The sequence below is a fragment of the Cavia porcellus genome, unplaced genomic scaffold (genome assembly GCF_034190915.1).
Source record: "Cavia porcellus strain 051 isolate PalLab524CR breed Dunkin Hartley unplaced genomic scaffold, mCavPor4.1 scaffold_6, whole genome shotgun sequence".
In the NCBI taxonomy this organism is placed as follows: Eukaryota; Metazoa; Chordata; class Mammalia; order Rodentia; family Caviidae; genus Cavia; species Cavia porcellus.
The window spans coordinates 70936934-70956782 of NW_026947489.1; the positions used below are offsets into that span (position 1 = coordinate 70936934).

The 19849-nt window shown below is 41.3% G+C and overlaps 2 protein-coding genes across 11 annotated transcripts in view; both read left to right on the plus strand.

Moving 5' to 3' along the window:
- The window catches only part of Tefm (transcription elongation factor, mitochondrial), a 59037-nt gene extending 50949 nt beyond the window's left edge, over positions 1–8088 (plus strand). For 5 of the 10 annotated variants that reach the window (XM_063250976.1, XM_063250981.1, XM_063250980.1 and 2 more), the window contains one exon: positions 141–8088. The gene's annotated coding sequence lies outside the window, so the exon portion shown is untranslated. Of the gene's footprint in view, positions 1–48 lie in introns of all 10 variants that reach the window. The other 5 variants (XM_063250977.1, XM_063250975.1, XM_063250978.1 and 2 more) reach the window with 2 other exon arrangements.
- Positions 8089–8802: 714 nt separating this feature from the next.
- The window catches only part of Crlf3 (cytokine receptor like factor 3), a 43762-nt gene continuing 32715 nt past the window's right edge, over positions 8803–19849 (plus strand). The window contains exon 1 of the mRNA XM_063250974.1: positions 8803–9039. Coding sequence (XP_063107044.1) covers positions 8911–9039 — 129 coding nt within the window. The 5' untranslated portion in view covers positions 8803–8910. The remainder of the gene's footprint in view (positions 9040–19849) is intronic.

Sequence of the window (19849 nt, forward strand, 5' to 3'; positions counted from 1 at the left end):
TTATTTTCTTTCTTACTTTCTTTCTTTCTTTCTTTCTTTCTTTATCAGGAATCAAAATGATGCAGGCACTGTGCCTTTGAGCTATATCCCTGGATCCTAACATACACATTTTAAAGAAGAAAATGTTCATTTTTCTGCAGGGTTTCAGAGATTTCAGTCTTTGCAAGAATGCTCCAAGGCAAAAATATCTTGGCAGAAGAATATAGTGGCACAAAGCTGCTTACTTCATGGCAGCCGGGAAGCAGAGTCAGTGAAAGAGGCTGAGAGGAAGAGGCCAGAGAACAAAGTCCCGAAGGTCACATGACCATGACTTACTAAAATACTCATAGAAGTGTGGGTTACTTGGCGCATACCTGTAATCCCAGCACTCTGAAAGCTGAAGCAGGAATTTAGCCACAAGTTTGAGGCCAGCCTGGGCTACATAGCAAGTTCAAGACTAGGGTTCAAGACCCAGTCTCAAACAAACAAACAAACAAGTGTGCTTTACTGAACTTCTTGGCATCTCTCAAGTCAGTCAAGTTGACAGTCAAGATTAACCATCACAAACCCCTTCAACAGATGAGTTAATAAGCAAATTTTCTATAGTCATACAGCAATACTGCTGCACACTAAAAAGAACTAATAATACATGCAATGAGAAGGATGCATCTCAAAATTCTTATCATGGGTGTAGAAGACAGGTGAAAAAGGAGTACATGCTGTATGAGTTCATTTGTGTAAAATTCTACAGAACACCAATTGCATTGTTGACACTTGGTCTCTAAAAGGTTCACCCTCACTAGCCTAGGGACTATGGGCCTGGAAGATCTAACTCAAATCTTAACTGAAGTCCCCTTTTTAAAATTCCCATTCTTCCATTACCTTCTGTGGTATTTATTTATCCTGTCCATGTGTCACTTTATCCATCCATTCCATAAATACTACTGAGTACATACTATGTGCTGGCTGTCAATAAAGCAGACAAAGATACTTGTCTTCTCAAAGTTTATACTCTAGTTGGAATATATTCCATTAATAAAGATGATAAGTAAATATATGGCATGATCAGTAGAGGCAAATAGAAAATAATGCAGGAACTTGATATAAGAAAAGGAGTATCAAAACACGGGTTGCAGTTTTAAAGTAGATAAAGGGATAGGTATGGTGGCACACCTGGAAGGCTGAATCAGGAAAGTTACAATTTTGAGCGCAGTGTGGGCAATATAGTACCTTAATGAGAAACTGTCTCAGAATTTAAAAAAAAAGGGGGGGGGCTGGAAATGTAGCTCAGTACAAAGATCTTGGGTTCAATCCCCAGTACCCACTCTCCCCCAATGATGTATCTGGAGCCTTGTCTCCTAGGCTGAATCTCTCAGATGTCTTCTTGCAAAGTTGGTTCAATTCTGAGTGATTTTCCCTCTAAAGTTTAGGGTGTGACTTCTGTCAGTTAGCTTGGACAATTACTACTCTTCTATTTACTTCCTAATTTCCAAAATCTGTGGCCCTCTCTTTTATGGCCTTCCTGTTCTACTCTACCTTTAAACCCACCTTAAATACCTTTAATATTCTTTGACAGGAAAGGAGACAAACTCATGCAGTCAACTCCAGAAAAACCTTAAGATTCAGCTCAAAGGCTACTTCTATAGGAAATCTTTTTTGTTGCTTTTTTTGGGGGGGGGGGTAGGGATCAAACTAATAGCCTCACACTTACCAGGCAAGTGCTGTGCTGCTGAACTATAACCCCAGCCTTTTCTGTTGCTTTGCCCATTCACTGTGCTTCAGGTTAAATTTTGGGGCAGTTCTGTGCACCGCATAATACCTATTAGACGACTTGCATGCTTATATTATAAATTCCTGCTTAGTTGTGTGCTCCCTCATTATCCAAGGGAGGCAAGTACCGGGGCTCATGGCTGTTACGACTCTGAGCGCCCAGCACAGAGGCAGATATGCATCTCACTCTAAACATTTTGTAAAGTGAAAGTCTGATTTTACAAAGGCCATATTATTCAGGCTTTGTATCAGCTCTGTGAGGAAGACATTCATCTGATTATTAATTTATGGAAGTGGAAACTGTAGCTTAGAGATGGCGGCCAAGGTCTTGGTGTTCAGCCAAGTCTCCTAAATTCAACTGTATTGTTTTCATTGTGCAATTACACATTGTAGTCAGAACATGGTGAAAAAGTGAGAGATGACATTTTCTTCTTCAGATTATACAATGTTCTCTGGATAACCATTACTGCTATCACTCTGGTTCCCACACTTCCCCCACTTATCTACTTGGGGAAACTGAGTCCACTCTTGGCCCTGGCTACCTAAACTAATCTATATTACCCCAGATCTTGGCTAGTTATTGGTTTGAAGGTGGTAGGTAGTGTCCTAATTTGTCCCCAGGAGACATTTTCTTAATATTTTGGAGATAAGCATGTTTATGTTACTGAGCCAAATCCGGGAAAAGTCCCTCAGCTCCCTCCAGCTGCTGTGTAAAATTTAACAGCCTTAGGGCCAGGCGTGGTAGTATATGCCTATGATTCCAGCACTCAGGAGGCTGAGACAGGAGGATTGCCATGAGTTTGAGGTCAGCCTGGGCTACTTACTGAGTTCAAGGCCAGCCTGACTCTGTCCAAAAAAAAAAAAAAAAAAAAAAAAAGATTAAACACCCTTAAAATAAATAGCTTGCAAATGGCAAAGAAGAGCTTTGGGGTTCCAGGGATTTAGCTCAGTGGCATAAGCACCTGCCGGCAAACATGAGGTCATGTGTTTTATCCCAGTACGGAAAAAAAAAAAGCATTGGGAAGAGAACTTTAGGTCAAACTAACTCTAAAGAGCAAATGAATCCTCTTATTTTTCTGGGGAAGTTTGAGTTAAATATTTTGGTATCTTGCAACTAAAGGCATTGAAAAGAATACACAGGGGCTGGGGATTTAGCTCACAGGCCTAAGCGCCTGCCTGGTAAGCATGAGGTCATGAGTTTGATCCCTGGTACAAAAAAAAATACAAGATACACCAAGGCATGGATAGGAAAACTAGGACACTCAAGCTGTAATGAACTTGTGTAAAAGTATGTGCTTAGCCTGATCAAGGTGGTTCAATCCTGAGTACTATCACTACCAGCAACAAAATATATATTTAAAAAATGGAGCATTAATAAAATTTGAGGATGTACAAATCAAGATTGTAGTTACCAAAAAATTTTTTAAAAAAGATTGTAGCTACCTCATTTAAAAAAATTTTTTGAAGCCAGCCATGGTGGCACATTCCTGTAATCCCAGCACTTGGGAGACTGAGGCAGGAAGATTGTCACAAGTTTGAGACCAACCTGGGCTACAAAGTGAACCCAAGGCCAGCCTGAACCACATAGTGAGACCCTGTCTCAAAAAGACAAACAAACGTTTTGGCAGCACTGGGGATGGAATCCAGAGCTCCTTTCTTGTATATGAAAGGCAAGGGTTCTATCACTGAGTCACATCTCCAGCCCCAGATTATCTGTTTTTTAAGTGGGCACCTCACTACGTTTTGCAAGCTGGTCTCAAACCCCGTGCTCAAATGATCCCCTTGCCTCAGCCTCCCAAGTAACTGAGACTACTGGTACAAGCTACTTAACCCAGCATTTAATTGTTTTTGGTAGGGCCTGAAGATGTAACTCAATGTATGCAAGATGTACAAGGCACTAGGTTTCATCTCCTGTACACACACACACACACACACACACACACACACACCTTAATTTCTTAGGGCTGGAAGTATAGTGGAAGAGAGCCTGGGCTCACCTACAGCACCAGATACAGGACTCTGTAAAAGTACCACTGAAGCCCAGCTGGTATCTGCCATTGCCAATCTAAACCACCTTCTTCTCTATTATAGACAAGAGGGTTTATTCTTAGGAAGTTGTTATGGATTAAAAACTGGTGGTCAACTTAATGCCAGGGGAATTAAATCACAATGGTGCTGAGCGTAGATGTTTCACCTGAGGAAAGTTGCCAGCATAAATAGAAACATAGAGAAGAAGTTAGGCGTTAATGCATTAAGATGCATTGAAGCATTATGGGTTCTTCTATGCGTTGCTGTTTGAGCCATTGGTTCTCCCGGAGAAGCTTTGGTCCTCACACTGAGCATTGCTTCCTGGCTCCAGAAGGGAAGACATGTACCGCTTGGTCTCCAGGATGAACTCGTCATGCTGGCTGTCTTGGCATATACTCGAATGTCCTTATTGTCGGAGGAGCTCGGGGCCTCTGTGTTGCTGAGGATGGCTGTGGCGCCTTTCAGGACAGCCCTGGTCTTTGTTGTAAGTGTGACTTCTCAGCTGCAGGGTAGAACCCTCATCCCACCAGCACAGCTCCTTCACCCTTCTGGCGTAGACTTCCTAGCTTTTCCACGAGTGACCTTGTGCCCTTCCCAACACGGATCCATAAAAGACACTGGCATGAGTCCTTCTTGTGGACTCCAGTTGGACTCGTGGGAGGCAATTGTCATGAGCTTCAGGCCCTTGGCTAAATATCTATGTTTTTAGTGTTGTGGACAGATTTCCTGCATTTTCTTGTGTTAACTCTCGGTGACCATCATAAAATAATAGTGTAAACTCCGTATCCTAATTCTAATTGTTCTCCTTACAACCTCTGACTACGACTGAAGTTTTGCTCCAAGACTAAAAACAATGTTCCAGCATTCCATGGTGGTGCACACCTGTGATCTCAACACTCTAGGATCCTGAGGCAGGAGTATTTTAAGTTTGAACACAGGCTGGGGAATTGAGCTCAAGATAAAAAATTGAAAAAGGGTTAACATGATAGCTCAGTGCAGAGGCCCTGAGTTCAAACCCCAGTACCAAACAGAAACTTTAGGTAGTCAAGTGGTTTTAGCAAACACAGAGAATAAATTTTGTTCAAAAACATTTATTAGCTGAGCATGGTGGTCATGCCTGTAATCTCAGCATTTGGGAGGCTGAGACAGGAGGGTTGTTGTGAGTTTGAGGGCAGTTTGGACTACAAAGTAAGTTCAAGGCCAACTTGAGTTGCATGGTGAAACTCTGTTTTAAAATACAAAAACAAAACAAAAAAACCCCTAAAATAACCACTTAATTAATCTTTGTTTTCATGGACACAATCTTGCCTAAACCTCTTATTCCCTTGAACCATTTAACTATTCTCTAGTTTTTTTTCTAGTTTTATTATTTTTTTAAATGTTTTTTTCTGTTCTCTAATTTTAAGCTTCTACAATGGCCACCATTCTAATGTAAGCCTTTATCTATCATACCTCAACTAATGTCATATTTTTCCATATTTATCTCACTTTCCATCCATCCTATGTATATTCATTTCACCAAACAAATATTTGAGAATTTACTCTATGCCAAGTCCTATCTTAAAGACAGACCTGAGCTTTATCTTTTGAGTATTTATCTTCCTAAAAGATTGTTTTGCAAATGGCACTACACAGACAAAAACTTTCAATATGTAATTGTTAAAATCAAAATGTCTTTTTAAAAAAAAACGTGGGTGTGGTACCACATACCTATAATCCCAGGAATGTGGTCAGGAGGGCCCTGAGTTCAAAGCCATCCTGTGTCACGTAGCAAATCTGAGGCCATGTGGGGATCTCACGTGCTGCCCAGTCTGGCCTCTAACTTGTGATCCTCCTGCCTCAGCCTCCCATGTAGCTAGAATTACAGATATGCACTAGTGCTTGTGCCCAGGTAGTAGTCTATTCTTTATGAAAAACATTCACTTGTTATGGTTTAGGATCTAAATGTCATCCAAAAGTTTTGCTGCGTAGGAAATTTGGCTGCTGGTAGGCTTTCAGGAATTTGTTGACTCATGAGGGTGCTAATGTGATTTAATCTTCTGATGAGATCATAATTTGATGTCATTATGGGAGGAAGTGGAAACAGGAGGTGTTGGAAGGAATGGATGATGGGACATGGCATTTGAGACAGGAGAAAAGGGCTTGTCACTCCTCAAGAGACTTTTTACTTTTCTTATGCAGCTGCTTTAAATGTTTCTAACCAGCCACAGCTATATCAGGAGTTGCATGGCTGCTCCAGGAGACATTTGCTATCAGTGGGACAAGCTTCAGCCATGGGCTCCACCGTACAACCCCACTAGAAGAATTCATCTCTCTGCAGCCCTCCTCAACAGGTCCTCAAGGAGCCCCTCTGCTAACCATGAACAAATAGGAAAATGTAACTGAGTATGATGGTGGACTGAGCATGATGGTAATCCCAGCACTCTGGGAAGCTGAGGCAGAAAGATTGCAGGTTCAAGCCCAGTTTGGGCAATTTAGTGACTTAGTGAGAGCCTGTATGAAAATAAAAAATAAAAAAGGGTTGAGGATGTAGAGCTATAGATCAGTGTGAAAGCTCTGGGTTCAATCCCTGAACTGCAACAACAACAAAATTCTGACACCATACATGTGTGGGCCTTTTTCTTTTTTGCTGGGTTTTTTGTTGTTGTTGTTTGAGTGTCAGAGGCTGAACCCAGAGCCTCACATATGTTAGGCAGGAGCTCTACCACTGAGCTACATTTTCAACTCTTTTTCTCTATATAAGAAATTTCTTCCATACCCTTAATGGGTCAACTATGTAGCCCAAGCTACCTTTGAACTCATGGAAATTCCCATGCCTCAGCAGGCTTACAGGCAAGCATCACCGTGCCCCCCAATCTCTTCCTATCTGGCTTGTTCTCTCACTGTCTGCTTACCAACTGTTATAAAGTAAGGAGCTTTATTCCAGCATGCTCTTCCACTGCAATGTTCTGTCTTTTTTCAGTCCCACAACAATGGAACCACCTGTCCTTGGACTGAAACTTCTAAAACCATAAGGCAAAATAAAGCTTTACTCTTTTAAGGTACTTTCCTAGGAATTATATCATAGTAATGAAAAAAGCTGACTAATGCAACCACTTGAATTCCTGTCTGTAAGTTTGTATATTCTTTCCTACCTAGTTTGTCTTACCTGAGGTGTCTTTATGTAGGTATGTAAATATTTTGCAGTACTAGGGACTAAGCTCCATGCCTTTGCACTGAACTACATTCCTAGCCCTTTTTATTTTTGAGACACGATCTCACTAAGTTGCCCAGGCTGGGTTCAAACTTGCAGTCCTCTTGCCTCAGCTTCCCAGAGGCTAGGTATTACTATGTATCACTATGCTCAGTCTTCTGGACCCTCACTGCTGCAGAGTTTTCAAAGGGACTTTTTTTTCCATACCAGGGATCCAACTCATGACCTTGTGCTTGCCAGGTAGGCACTTAAGCCACTGAGCTAAATCCCCAGCCCACTGCTACAGAGTTTTGCTGTATAGTCCAGGCTGTCCTCAAACTCAAAATCCTGTTTCAGCCTTCTGTGTGCTGAGATTATAAGCATGCACCAATATGCCTAGGTCTCTTTTCTTTGCTTTTCTAGTTAGTTAATAATATCTTCATTCAATAGATGCTGAGTACCTACTAAGGGCCAGGCTACCTTACCTTCAGAACAAAGCTAACTTCCAACTTTTTCTAGAAAGCTATCCTTTCCTAATTTTCTCTAACTTCAAGAGTCATTTTCTTAGTAGAAAACAACAGGGCAGTAAAAGCCTTGTTCTGGTTCAGATGAGGGAACTTTAAACTGCAGTGGCGATTCATCTTATAACTCTGAGCAAATCACTTTTTTATCTAGTCTTAACTGACATCCTGGGGTAGGGTTTACCAAAATATGGCCCAGGGACCAAATCCCACCCATATCCTGTTTTTACATGACTTTCAACAATCATTTTTACTTTTTTAATAGCTAGAGAAGTCAGATGTGGTGGCACATGCCTGTAATCCCCACAGTCCTGAGGCTGAGTAGAACTGCCCTGTGTTCAGAACTAGCCTTAGTTACATAGTGAGTTCAAGGCCTACCTGAACTGCATGGCAAGAAACTGCCTCAAAACAAACAAGCCAAGAGAAAGAAAAAATAAGCAGAGATTGATGATGCATGCCTGTAATGCCAGCACTTGGGAGACTGAAGCATAATTGCTGTGAATTCAAGACCATTCTGTATTACATAGCAAGACCCTGTCTCCGGGAAAAAATTAAAAAGCTGGAGAAAAATGCAGACTATTTTGTGATACGTGAAAATTAAATTATATTCAAATTTCAGTGTCCATTAGATTTATTTTTCTTAAGTCTTTAAGCCTTTCTTAAGTCTTTTGCCCAGGCTGGTGTCAAGATCTTGACTCAAATGATCCTCCTAACTCAGCTTCCTGAGTAACTGGGAATACAGGCGCTGAGCCAGAATCCTAAAACTTTATTACATACTATCATATCCACTTACTACATTGCAACAGAGAATTTATTGCCTACCAAACCCAAAATATTTACTACATGGCTCTTACAGGAAAAAACATTTGCCATCGTCTGTCTTCGACTCGTGTCGGGATCTGCTGTCGTGCTTCACTTTGGCTTCTCTCAGCTCCCTCCTTACACTATGAACCTCTGGGTTTGGGCACCTGAGTCACTGAATCTGGCAAGAAAACGCCTGTCACGACCGGGAAGCTCGCTGTAAGATTCTGAAGCTGAGTTGGGAAAGTTGACTGATTGTCCCTCACTTTCCTTCTCTGTACAACAGAGATAAAAAGCTGGGCTGTAAACGCGACAAGCAAGAGATAAGACGTGGAAAAGCACTCAGCCACGCGCTCATAGTCATCTTGCTTGTCTCCACGCGTTTCCTGAGCAAGCGCCACTGCTGGCGCTGCGCTGCGCGGCCGCAGAGACTTGTGCAGAGAGCTGAGCCTCAGAGCAGGGGGCGCTGGGGCCTGAGTGCTGGAGGCGGTGCCGCGCGGCTGTCAATCAAGGCCGCCGCGGGGCGTGGCGGGACAGGGCGTGGGGTAGCGGCGTTTCCGCCTGCGGGAAGCAGCGCGAGTGAGCTCTCAGGCGCTCGGCACAGTCAGTCAGCAACCCGCGCCTCAGCGGTGTGGCCGGATGAGGGGCGCCATGGAGCTGGACCCCGAGCTGTTGCTGCAGGAGGCCCGCGAGAACGTGGAGGCGGCGCAGAGCTACCGGCTGGAGCTGGGCCAGCGGCTGCAGGGACTGCAGGAGGCGCAGAGGCAGGTCGGAGGGCCGGGCCGAGGGAGGGCGCGGGCACGGGGGGCGCGGGCGGTGGGCGCTGAGGGCGCCGAGGGCTCCAGTGGAGGGAGTGTCCGAAAGCTTCGGCCCGGGAAGGAAAGGCTCGGAAGGCTGCCGAGACCTAGGAGGGCCTGGGAGTGGGAAGGGGGTCACTGAGGGTTTTCGGGGGAAGGCAAGTTTAGGGGATCGCGGGAGCGCGTGAGGAACGGAATGTGGGTGGCGTCCTTGGTTAGAAGAGTGAGGGACCGCAGGAAAATCCGAGGGTCCCAGAGGCCAGCGGTGGCCGGAGAGTCAGGGGAAGTGGGGTTATTTGAGAAAAGCTGCGGTGGGTAGATATGGACATTAGAGAGCGTGAGGAAAATAGGGGACAAGGATCTGAGGAGAGCTAAAAGTGGAGAGAAAATGGGCATTGGAAGGGAAGGACTAGAAAGAGAGAAGGCGAAGGTGGGGGTTGAGAAATAGCGATAACGCTAAATGAATGGGTTAACGTGTGATCCACAATGCATTTCTGAAAGAAATCATTTAGAATCATCTCATCCTAGGTGGTTTAAGATTTAAGGTGAAAGTTATTAAAGGGGCAGAAGAAGAAAACTGGGACTCTAGAGGAAAGATGCAAATGTGAGGGGAAATGGAAAAGTGCGTTTACAGGGAGGTGTGCTGAAAGAAACTAAATATACTTTCAAGTGGTGCACTTATCTGTTCCGTGGGGAAGGGTTATCAGAGACATGGGGCAGCTATATGGTTTCTCTATGTCCTCTAACATGTTTAGAACAAGAGATAACCCACTGCTAATGAGCCATAAAATAATCGGGATTCCAACTTTATGTCATGTGTGTTATTTACCTAGTCGTGCTAGTAACTCTTTTGCTTCATAGAATCTGCAGATGGTAGAGAGGTGCTGTGATAACAGTGTGTTTGAATGTTATCACTAAGAATACTCTACGTGCTTTGGGTTTTATGTATTTTAAAAATACTTGTAGGCGGGGTGAGGTGATGCACATCTAGCACTCCGGAGGAGACAGGAGGACCCCCACTAATTCCAGGCCAGGGTAGGCTACAAAGTGAGTTCAAGGCCAGTTTGAACTGCATAGTGAAACCCTGTCTCAAAAAGACCCTTACCCCAAAAAGTCTTTGTACAGCTGGTACTGTTTAGGCCAGCAACCCTTCTCATTTTAGTATCAAAACTGCTAGGAGCCTTTTGTTGGGGGTGCATGGCTGTAATCCCAGCACTTGGGAGAATCTCAGTTGAGGCCATTCTAGACTACCTAAGAAGATCCTGTCTCAAAAAAGTAATAAATAAATAAAAATAAAACCCATCCAAAGCTACCCTTCCAAACCCAACTGGGAGCAGAATCTAGATAGTAGCCTGATTTGGTAAATACTTTGCAGGGCTTTCCAGTCCTCCTGCCTCAGGAGGGCATTCTGGATTTCTCTTTGCAAATATCTGCGATATTCCTTCAATTTTATTAATTAATTTATTTATTTATTTCTGAGACAGGGTCTTGCTGTGTAGTGTGGGCTGGCCTTGAACTTGTTTATGTAGCCCAGGTTGACTTCAAACTCATGATGATAGTCTTGCCTTGGTTTCCCAAGTGCTGGGATTACAGCATGCACCACACATCTGGCTCCTATTTTATGTTATTTTATTTATTGGCTCTATTTATTTATTTATTTGTCTTTTTGGGACGGGGTCTTGCCGTGCACTTTAGGCTGTCCTTGAGCTCACTTTGTAGCCCAGGCTGGTCTTGAAGTTGCAACCATCTTCCTGCCTCAGCCTCCAGTGTGCTGGGATTGCAGATATGCACCACCACACCCAGTGCATGGCTCCTACTTTAAAGTAAAGTTTCTGTGATGTTTTGGTTTTGAGAAGGGTCTTGCTACCCAGTTCAGGCTGGCCTTGAACTTGTGGAAATCTTTCTGCCTTAGCCTCCCAAATGCTGAGATTACAGGCACGTGCCCCATGCCTGGCTGAAATGGTTTGAAAAGACATCAAAACATCTCTTAATACATGACTGATGTCTTATGTAACCAGTTTAAATATCTTACATATGAGCATACATATTGTTTAATAGTATTAGTAATTAAGTAACAGAGTTGACACTAAGGAATGGGGTTAGCACATACTTAGCAAATCTCTTATGTGATAGTAGGTGGGTAAAAAAGTTAGCGTGCTCCCCATCCTACATGGTTTAGTTCTCAACTTCCAAACCTATGTTCTTTCACATTTCAATAGTTTAAATACAAGACATACTTTCCTATAATTTAGTGTAGTTTAGTATGGTGTTTTGGTTTTTTGTTTGTTTGTTTTAAAGGCCATTGTCTTAGGCTTGAGACAGAACACTGAAAGAACATCTATCATAGTTTTCTGATGACCTTGCTTTTGGATTAGACTAATGGTATAGTTCTCTTTTGTCAACTGGAATGTGTTTTGTGCCTGTGCCAGTGCCAGTTACAACAGCTAACTCTAGTTGATTGTGCAGTTTGGGTTTGTAGAATAAGTCCTCTGTCAACTTTCATTTAAGGAGGGTTTGGCACAAAAATATTATCAAAATAAGCAGCTCCTTTTGTTTGGTGGCTAGAATATTTTTAGTGTTCCAGTCATTTTCAGAACGAAAGTAAAATATATGGCTTCTTAGCTAAATATTTTATGTGGGGAAGGCTAAAAAGAGCAAAGATGAAGGGAGAGTATCCTTCATGTATATTTTTTACTCACTGATTTTATTTCCTTTTATTGTTTTTTTGTTTGTTCGCTTTTGCTTTTTCTATACTGAGGATTGGGCCTAGGGCTTTTGCATTGAGCCATAGCACTGGCCCATTTTTATTTTAACACAGGACCTTGCTAAGCCCCTAAATTTCCCAGGCTGGGTTTGAACATATGATCATTCACCTTAGCCTCCTTGAGTGTTGGGATTACAGGCATGTGTCACTACACCTGCTTTGTCATGTACTTTTTTTTTTGTGGTAGTGTGGTGGTGGTAGTGGTACTGGGGATTGAACCCAGGGGCTCATGCCTACTTATGCTAGGCAAGTGCTCTTTTACTAAGCTATAATGCCAGACTTTGCTTTTTAAAAAATTGAGATATAATTAATACAGCATAAGCCTCATTTTAATTTCTTTAAAAATTTGTTTATTTCTTTGGTACCAAGAATTGAACTCAGGACGTTGTACTTGCCAGGCAAGCGCTATGCCACTGAGCTACATCCCTGGCCCAAACCTCATGTTTCTATTTTTAAAATTTATTTATTGTTTTTTGAGACAAAGTCTCACTATATGGATTAGGTTGGCCTTGAGTTCACTTTATATTCAGGCTGGTTTCAAACTTGCAACAATCCTCCTGCCTCAGCTTTCCAGGTGCTGGGATTACAGGTGTGCACCACCACACCTGGCTCCTTTATGTTCTTAAGATACACATTTCAGTAATTTTTAAAAATATATTTACAGAGTTGTTAAGCTATCATCATTGGCTAAAATACTTTCAGTATTGCCTCTCAATACCATCCCCAAATACTCCCATTATTTTTAGCTGTCACCCTCCAGTTTCAGTGTATGTGCTGCTGAAAGGAGCACTCTTAGCTGTCACTGTCTCTGGCCCGAAGCAGTCACTGAGAACTAGTTTTTGACTGTATCGGTTTGCCTATTCTGGACATTTCATATAAATAGAATCATATAGTGTATAGTTCTCATGATTGACATCTTTTTTTTGGAACTGGGTATTGAACTCAACAGCCTCACAATTACCAGGCAAGTGCTTGAACCACTGAGCTAAGTCCCCAGCCCTATGATTGACATCTTTGACGTAGCCTGTTTTCTAAATAGTAGCACATATCAGTACCTTAATGCTTTTGTGGCTGAATACTATTTGTTGTGTACATACATCACATTTTATTTAGTCTTTCATGAATTCCTAGACACTGGGGTTATTTCCACCTTTTGACTTTTGTGCCACTGTGAACATCTGTGTATAAATTTTATGTGGGGCTGGGGATTTAGCTCAGCAGCATAAGCGCCTGCCTTGCAAGCAGGCAGTCGTGAGTTCGATCCCCGGTACCGATAAAAAGCAAAAAGACAAAAAAAAAAAAAAAAAAAATCTATAATTTTATGTGGATATTTTTTCAATTTTTTTTAAGACTATCCAGCAAATTACATAATCATATGGTAACCTTGTTTAAGCTTTTAGGAACTCTTGGCATACTTTTTATCTTTTCTTTTTTTTTTTTCCTTTCCTTTAAAAATCTCTCATAAAAGTTGGAGATGGTTGTACTTGCTTGTAATCCTAGCATTGTGGGGAATAAGGCAGAAGAATTGCAAGTTTGAACCTGGCCCAGACAATTTAGTAACTCACTGAGACCCTGTCCCAAAATAAAAAAGGGTAGGGGATATAGCTCAGGGTAAAGGCTTTGAGTTAAATCTCCAGTACTGGGAGGGGGAAAAAAACCCTCATAAAATTTGTCTCATGTTAAGAAATTATATATAATTTCCAATACAAAAGACAAAGTAAAAAAAAAAAAGAAATTATATATATGAGAGTCTAGAAGGATGAAAGATGAAAATCTTTTAAGTCAAAAACAACTGCTAGCAAGGAGCAGTTTTGCCTCTGTGGTTAAGTTTAGGCCTTCCCCTGTGTTTTAGAGAAAAGGAAGTTCTTTGTAGGAATGCAAGAGTTGTCTGTCTTACTGTTTAAGTTAAGGGTAGAGAGTTGTTTATTGTCTTCAGGAAATCAGATAATGTTTACAACCAGCCTTTCCTCATGTTGAAATCATTAAGGGTACAGTAGTCCTCAGTAGCTTTCTGGAATGCTTGGTGCAAAGATGTAAATACCAAAGACATTAACTCCCACTCTCTTTAAATATTTATTTGTTCATTCACTCACTAAGTATTTATTAGGTGGCAGAGGTACTTCTGGATACAATATACTGTGGAAATAGGCTACTGTTTTCAAAGATTTACTTTTTGTTTGTTGGCTGACAATTAGGTTATCACCCCTAAACATAAAAATATCCCAAATACATCAGTTCTTAGATATTTATTTTTAGATTTTACTTCCAGTGTGTTATTTGCTGTATTTCTACAGCATTGGCTTTTCTGCTTTTAAGTAGAAATGATTGATCAAATGCCTGTCAAATGTCCACTCTAGGATGCCTTGTGGACATTGCTTCAGTCTGGGGCCTGGTCCTTAGGCTGTGCAGGTCCAGAATTTCTATCTTTCTCAATTATTGGAGGAGAATTAGTTGGAAGAACTAGAGATGCTTGAAGTGAGAAGTGCTAATATTTTGGTCTGTGTTTAGTTATAGTTCATTCTATTAAATGAATGTTGTGTGCCTTTTAGTAGTATGATTCTGTGTCACTCTGGACATTGACAAAAGGGAGTCTCTGCTTTCTCTGATCTCAAACGATCAGATGCTGGTAACTTGGTGAGATTCTATTTCGTGTGAGAGCCTTCCCAGTTCAGACCAGTGCTACCCTTAGGTCAGTGATGACCAACCCTTTAGTGCTTTCAGTGATACAAAGAACCCATTCCAGCAAGTGTGCCATAGGTTTGCCACCATGCCTTAGATTCCTGAGTCTGCCAGTGTATCTGTTGACCAGCAGGGCATCACCTGGAGCTTGTGCAGAATGCACAGCTTTAGACTCTACCTAGGCTCCCTGGGTCAGAATCTATACTTGAGCAAGACAGGTATGCTATGTATGTACGTTAAAGATTGAGGCAGCCTGCCGTGGTCCTTCCATCAGCTCTTTACTTATTTCTGTAGTTTCAACCAGTAATGGCAAACCCTTTAGGGCTTTCAGTGATACCACATGGCCCACTGTGCCACATGTGCCATAGTTGGACCAACACTGGTGTAGACTAACATTGTCAGTGAGGAGTAGCATATGGCTTAATTCCAGCACTCAGCAGGCTGAGGCAGGGGGACTGATACAAGTTTGAGGCCAGCCTAGCCTGCACAGTGAGTTTAAGGCCAGTCTGAGCTACATAATGAGACTTTGTTAAAAACAAAAATAGCAAGAACAACAACAGAACCTGAAAACAAAAAACCTTGCAGTGTGTCTTGATAAATTGCTAGGTTTTATTCTCAAGAGTAAAATGTTTGAAATATTATGCACTTGTTTTTTTTAGATAGCAAAGGTATACAAGTGAATAATTGATGATCTCAAATCAATACTTGTCCTTGGGGCTGGGGATTTAGCTCAGCGGCATAAGCGCCTGCCTTGCAAGCAGGCAGTCGTGAGTTCGATCCCTCGTACCAATAAAAACAAAAAAAGACAAAAAAAAAAATACTTGTCCTTGATATCTATAATGTGGCTGCTTTTTTGAGGGGGGGACAGTGTCTTTTTTTTTTTTTTTTTTTAATCAGTACTGGGGATTGAACTCATGACTGTGCGATTACAAGGCAGGTGCTTACATGACTGAGCTAAATCCTGAGCCCATTTTTTTTTTTAAACTTTTAAACTTGTTATGTAGTTCAGGCTGGCCTTGAACTCACTATGTAGCCCAGGCTGACCTCTGAACTCAACCTCCTGAATGCTGGAAGATTACAGGTGTGCACCACCACACCTAGCCTTGGTCATTTGATTTTCCATAGTATTTTGTTTTTGTTTTTCCTTTACTCATGTGTGTGTGTGTGTGTGTGTGTGTGTGTGTGTGTGTATGAGAAAGAGAGAGAGACAAAGAAAGAGGGAGAGAGACAGAATTTTAAAACATAACATACTAAAATCTGAGACATATATAAAATTCAGTGAATAAAAAAAAGTTATTTCAGAAAACAAAGACAGGAAGTCTTAGTAGCTTAGCAGAGAAAAGAAAACTACTATTGCTCCTTTTATCTCTCACTTCCCCTTCTTACCCATTTTCAAAACAGTACAAAAATCTGTTTGACTGTCACATGTTACAGTAGAAGCACTTAAAATCTGCCTGTTATAGTGTCCTAAGAAAAGGGTAACCAAAAGCAAATTAAATAATTTAAAAATAGCCTATATTTCTACCACTTTCAGACAACTGTGGCGTTTCTTTCAAAGTGTATTATTTCCCAAACTTAAAAGTTTGCAACTTCGTATCTATTTTTTCTTCTAGTTAGTATTATAAGTATCAAGAATATTTTCAAGGTTATAGCTCAGTGGTAGAGTGCTTTCTAAGCACTCTAGTTTTGATCCCCACTGCTGTAGGGAAAAGAATTAGAATATTTTCCCATATGCAGCATAATTTTTATTTATTATTATTATTATTTTTGACTTTTTGAGACAGGGTTTTAATTCAAGTTGGCCTAGAAATCACTTTGTAGCCCAGGCTGGCCTCAAACTCTCAGCAATCCTCCTACTTCAGCCTCCTGAGTGCAGCATAATTTTTAATGTAGAGGTAAATAGAGTCTATCTGTAGATATTTAGGGAGCATTTGTTGGTGATAGACTGAAATGTATTGCCTTCCAGAATACCAGAAGCAAAACTTCGCAAGCAATACTGAGTAACTGCAATCAAGATATGAAGGGATGAAGTATAATAGATATCTATGTGTGCAAAAGACATATGTATGCACAAAGTTATATTTGTTTTTCAGTTATCTTTTCACAAAATATCTTTCAGTATGACACTCTGAAAGCTGCTTGTGAAATCCAGAACTCAACTGAAATAGAGAGAGAGTTCAAGAATTAAAGCAGACATTCTGAATAAACAGTGTTAAAGTGATGGTTAGTTGAAAGTGTGTGTGCCCTGGGGAGGTGGTACATGCCTATAATCCTAGCTATTTAGGAGACTGAGGCAGAAGGATCATAGATACAAGGCCTGATTTAGTGAGAGTGTATCTCAAAATTAAATAGGCTAGGGCTAGGGCTGTACTCAGTCTCCACCACCGACTCCCTCAGTATGTGAGTGTTACTGAGGTATACTTCTGTGTGCAGATGTTTTTTCAGTGTAGATTATAATGCGTGGTTTTGGGCTGGGGATTTAGCTCAGTGGCATAAGCGCCTGCTTTGCAAGCATGCAGTCGTGAGTTTGATCCCCTTTACCAAAAATAAATAAATAAATAAATATAATGCATGGTTTTTATAGGGAAGAACTAGTCTTATTACTACAAACCTGGTAAATATGATTAATTTTCCTTCTAAAAAGGTAAACAAATGCAGGGCAGCCTTTTATTATTGAGGACTATCAGTGAATCACTAATATTTGCAGAGTTTGTCCCTATTAGTTGTGAGATGTAGTGAAATGTAACTTTTCTAATCTTCAGTTTCTTATCTCTAAAATGCAGGTAAAGCTAGAGTCTGTTTTACCTGAGTAACACAGGAATTAAAAGCAGAAACATGGGGCTGGGGATTTAGCTCAGCGGCATAAGCACCTGCCTTGCAAGCAGGTAGTCGTGAGTTTGATCTCCGGTACCGATAAAAAAAAAAAAGCAGAAACATTGCACAATGCCTAAACCTGGGACATCCTCAATTAATATTAACCGTAGTAATCTAACCACCAAATATTACTGTTTTTCAAAACAATATCTAGTTTTCCAACTATCAACTTACTCTTTAAATGTCTCCTGTTTTTTCTCGGTAGAATGCCTGGGTGTGTGTGTGTGTGTGTGTGTGTGTGTGTGTGTGTGTCTTTTTTGAGCCAAGGTCTTGCTATGCAGTTTAGGCTGACCTTGAGCTCGCTTTATAGCCCAGGCTGAACTTGCAAGGATCCTCCTGCCTCAGCCTCCCGAGTGCTGGAATTATAGGCATGAGCCACCACACCTGGCTAGAATGCCCTTTTTGAGTTCTGCGTTTGGCTGGCTGACTTATATAAGAGTTTGATACATTTCATTATCGTTCCATACATGCTGCTCTCTGTCTCCCTTATCAGAAAGAGTTATGTTTTCCAAGCTAGTTACACTACTTTCATTGTGGTTCAGGTCTGACAAAAGCACAAAAGCAAAAGTTGCCGGGCAGTCCCAAGAGTGAGGTCTGACACTGGCGTATCATTTTTACCATTTTCCAATTACATGTGACTGTATTGCTGGTCACAGTCCCAGCTCACGTTCTAGAGGAGTGGACTAGAAACACTACCGAATTAATATAGCAATGTTTCTCTTTAAAAGCTTTCAAGTAAGCTTTTTTGGTTTGTTTTGTTTTTTGGTACTGCACATTGAACCCAGAGCCTTCAAAACCAAGCTACATTCTGACCTGACCCACCCACCCCTCATATTCCCCTTATTTTAAATTTTTGAGACTGGATCTTGCCAAGTTTCCCAGTCTGTATCAAATTTGCCATTGTCCTCCCTCAGCTGCTCAGAGTTTTAGGATTAGAAGTCAGCATCCCCTCTCTCTGCCTACTCAGTTGGGAGTTGAACTCAGGGCATCCCACGTGCTACACGACCACTCTATTATAGAGCTGTATCCCCAACCCAGAGGTGTTTTAAGTCGGGTTCTACATAGGTATTATGACTGTAGTGCTGGACTCTACAGGAGAAATGTGTCAGTCATACTGGTTTGGGCGTTTGTGAAATAAATATTCCTGAGGTTTTTGAGTGCCTTACATTGATGAGTGGCATTTTGTGAGTTTATCGTCCTGTTAAAACTTTAAAAAGTTACCGATTCTGGCTGGTTCAGATGCAGTGAAACTTTGTTAAATAAATTTAATTGTTGCATTAGAAGTTTAGGTGGAAAATGAATTCAGACTGTGATTACTCAGTATAAACAATGTATATTACAGTTTCCTTTTTGAGACTTTGACATATCTCTGGTTTGTATTCTTTTAAAATCTACTTTGTGGGGCTGGGGATTTAGCTCAGCAGCATAAGCACCTGCCTTGCAAGCAGGCAGTTGTGAGTTCAATCCCTGATACCAATAAAAAGGAAAAAGACAAAAAAAAAAAAAATCTACTTGTTACAAACACCAGAGTTGTTTTTGCTGTAGATGACAAGGAGGCATTCGGGGCTGATGGCTGGCAGCCTCAAGAAGCTTTATGCTGGGACAAGAAGTACACGCGATAGCTGGAAGTGTCTTCAGCTGGTCCAATACATAATTTACAGGGTTTCCTTAGGACACTTTAAAATGGAATCTGTAAGCACCAAACAACTCAGTGGGATAAGAAGAGCATGGTTTTTGGAGCCATATTGTTTTGGGCAGTGTGAAGCCTTGGGTAAAATTGCATTGTGGAACTGCACTTTCTTTCAACGGAGATGCAGACCCTTCTCTGGGAGTTGTGAGAATTTAGCGTACCAAATAAAAATGAGGAAATTCACTCAGCAGTGAAGTTTTCTTTTAAAAATTAATTATTCTCAATTACTGCTGGGGGAAGAAACTGGTTACCAGGTAGTATCAAGTTTTAAATGGGAACAATTGTGATTCTGTGAACAAAAAGGACAGAGTTTATAAATGAGAGCACAGGAGACAGGTTTGGAAGTGAGTTCTCCCCTTCAAGCTTCTTGCGATTTGTGTTCCTATACTTCCTTTTTTTGCCCCCTGAGGTTCTGAAACAAAAACAAAACATAGTGAGTCTCTATAACTCTGAAGGAGCTTTTGAATTATTTCTAAAGAGGAAATCGACTTTACCTAACTAGTGCACTTCCTGTGTGTGCCATATCCGTTCAGGAGCGCCACAGGACCGTGGTGCTATAGCGTTAGCTGCAAAGTTTCCTCTCTGTGGTGGGGTGTGAAGTGTATTTACAGTGCTCTGCTATGAGAGCATTTATTCTTTGATCTGAATGGTGTGTACAAATCACCTGGCACCTGGTAAATATAAAAGATTCTGATTTAGTTCAGGATAGAGCTTCAGTTTCTGTATTTCTGATAGTATTCCAGGTGTGTATCAGAATCATCAAACATTCTTTCT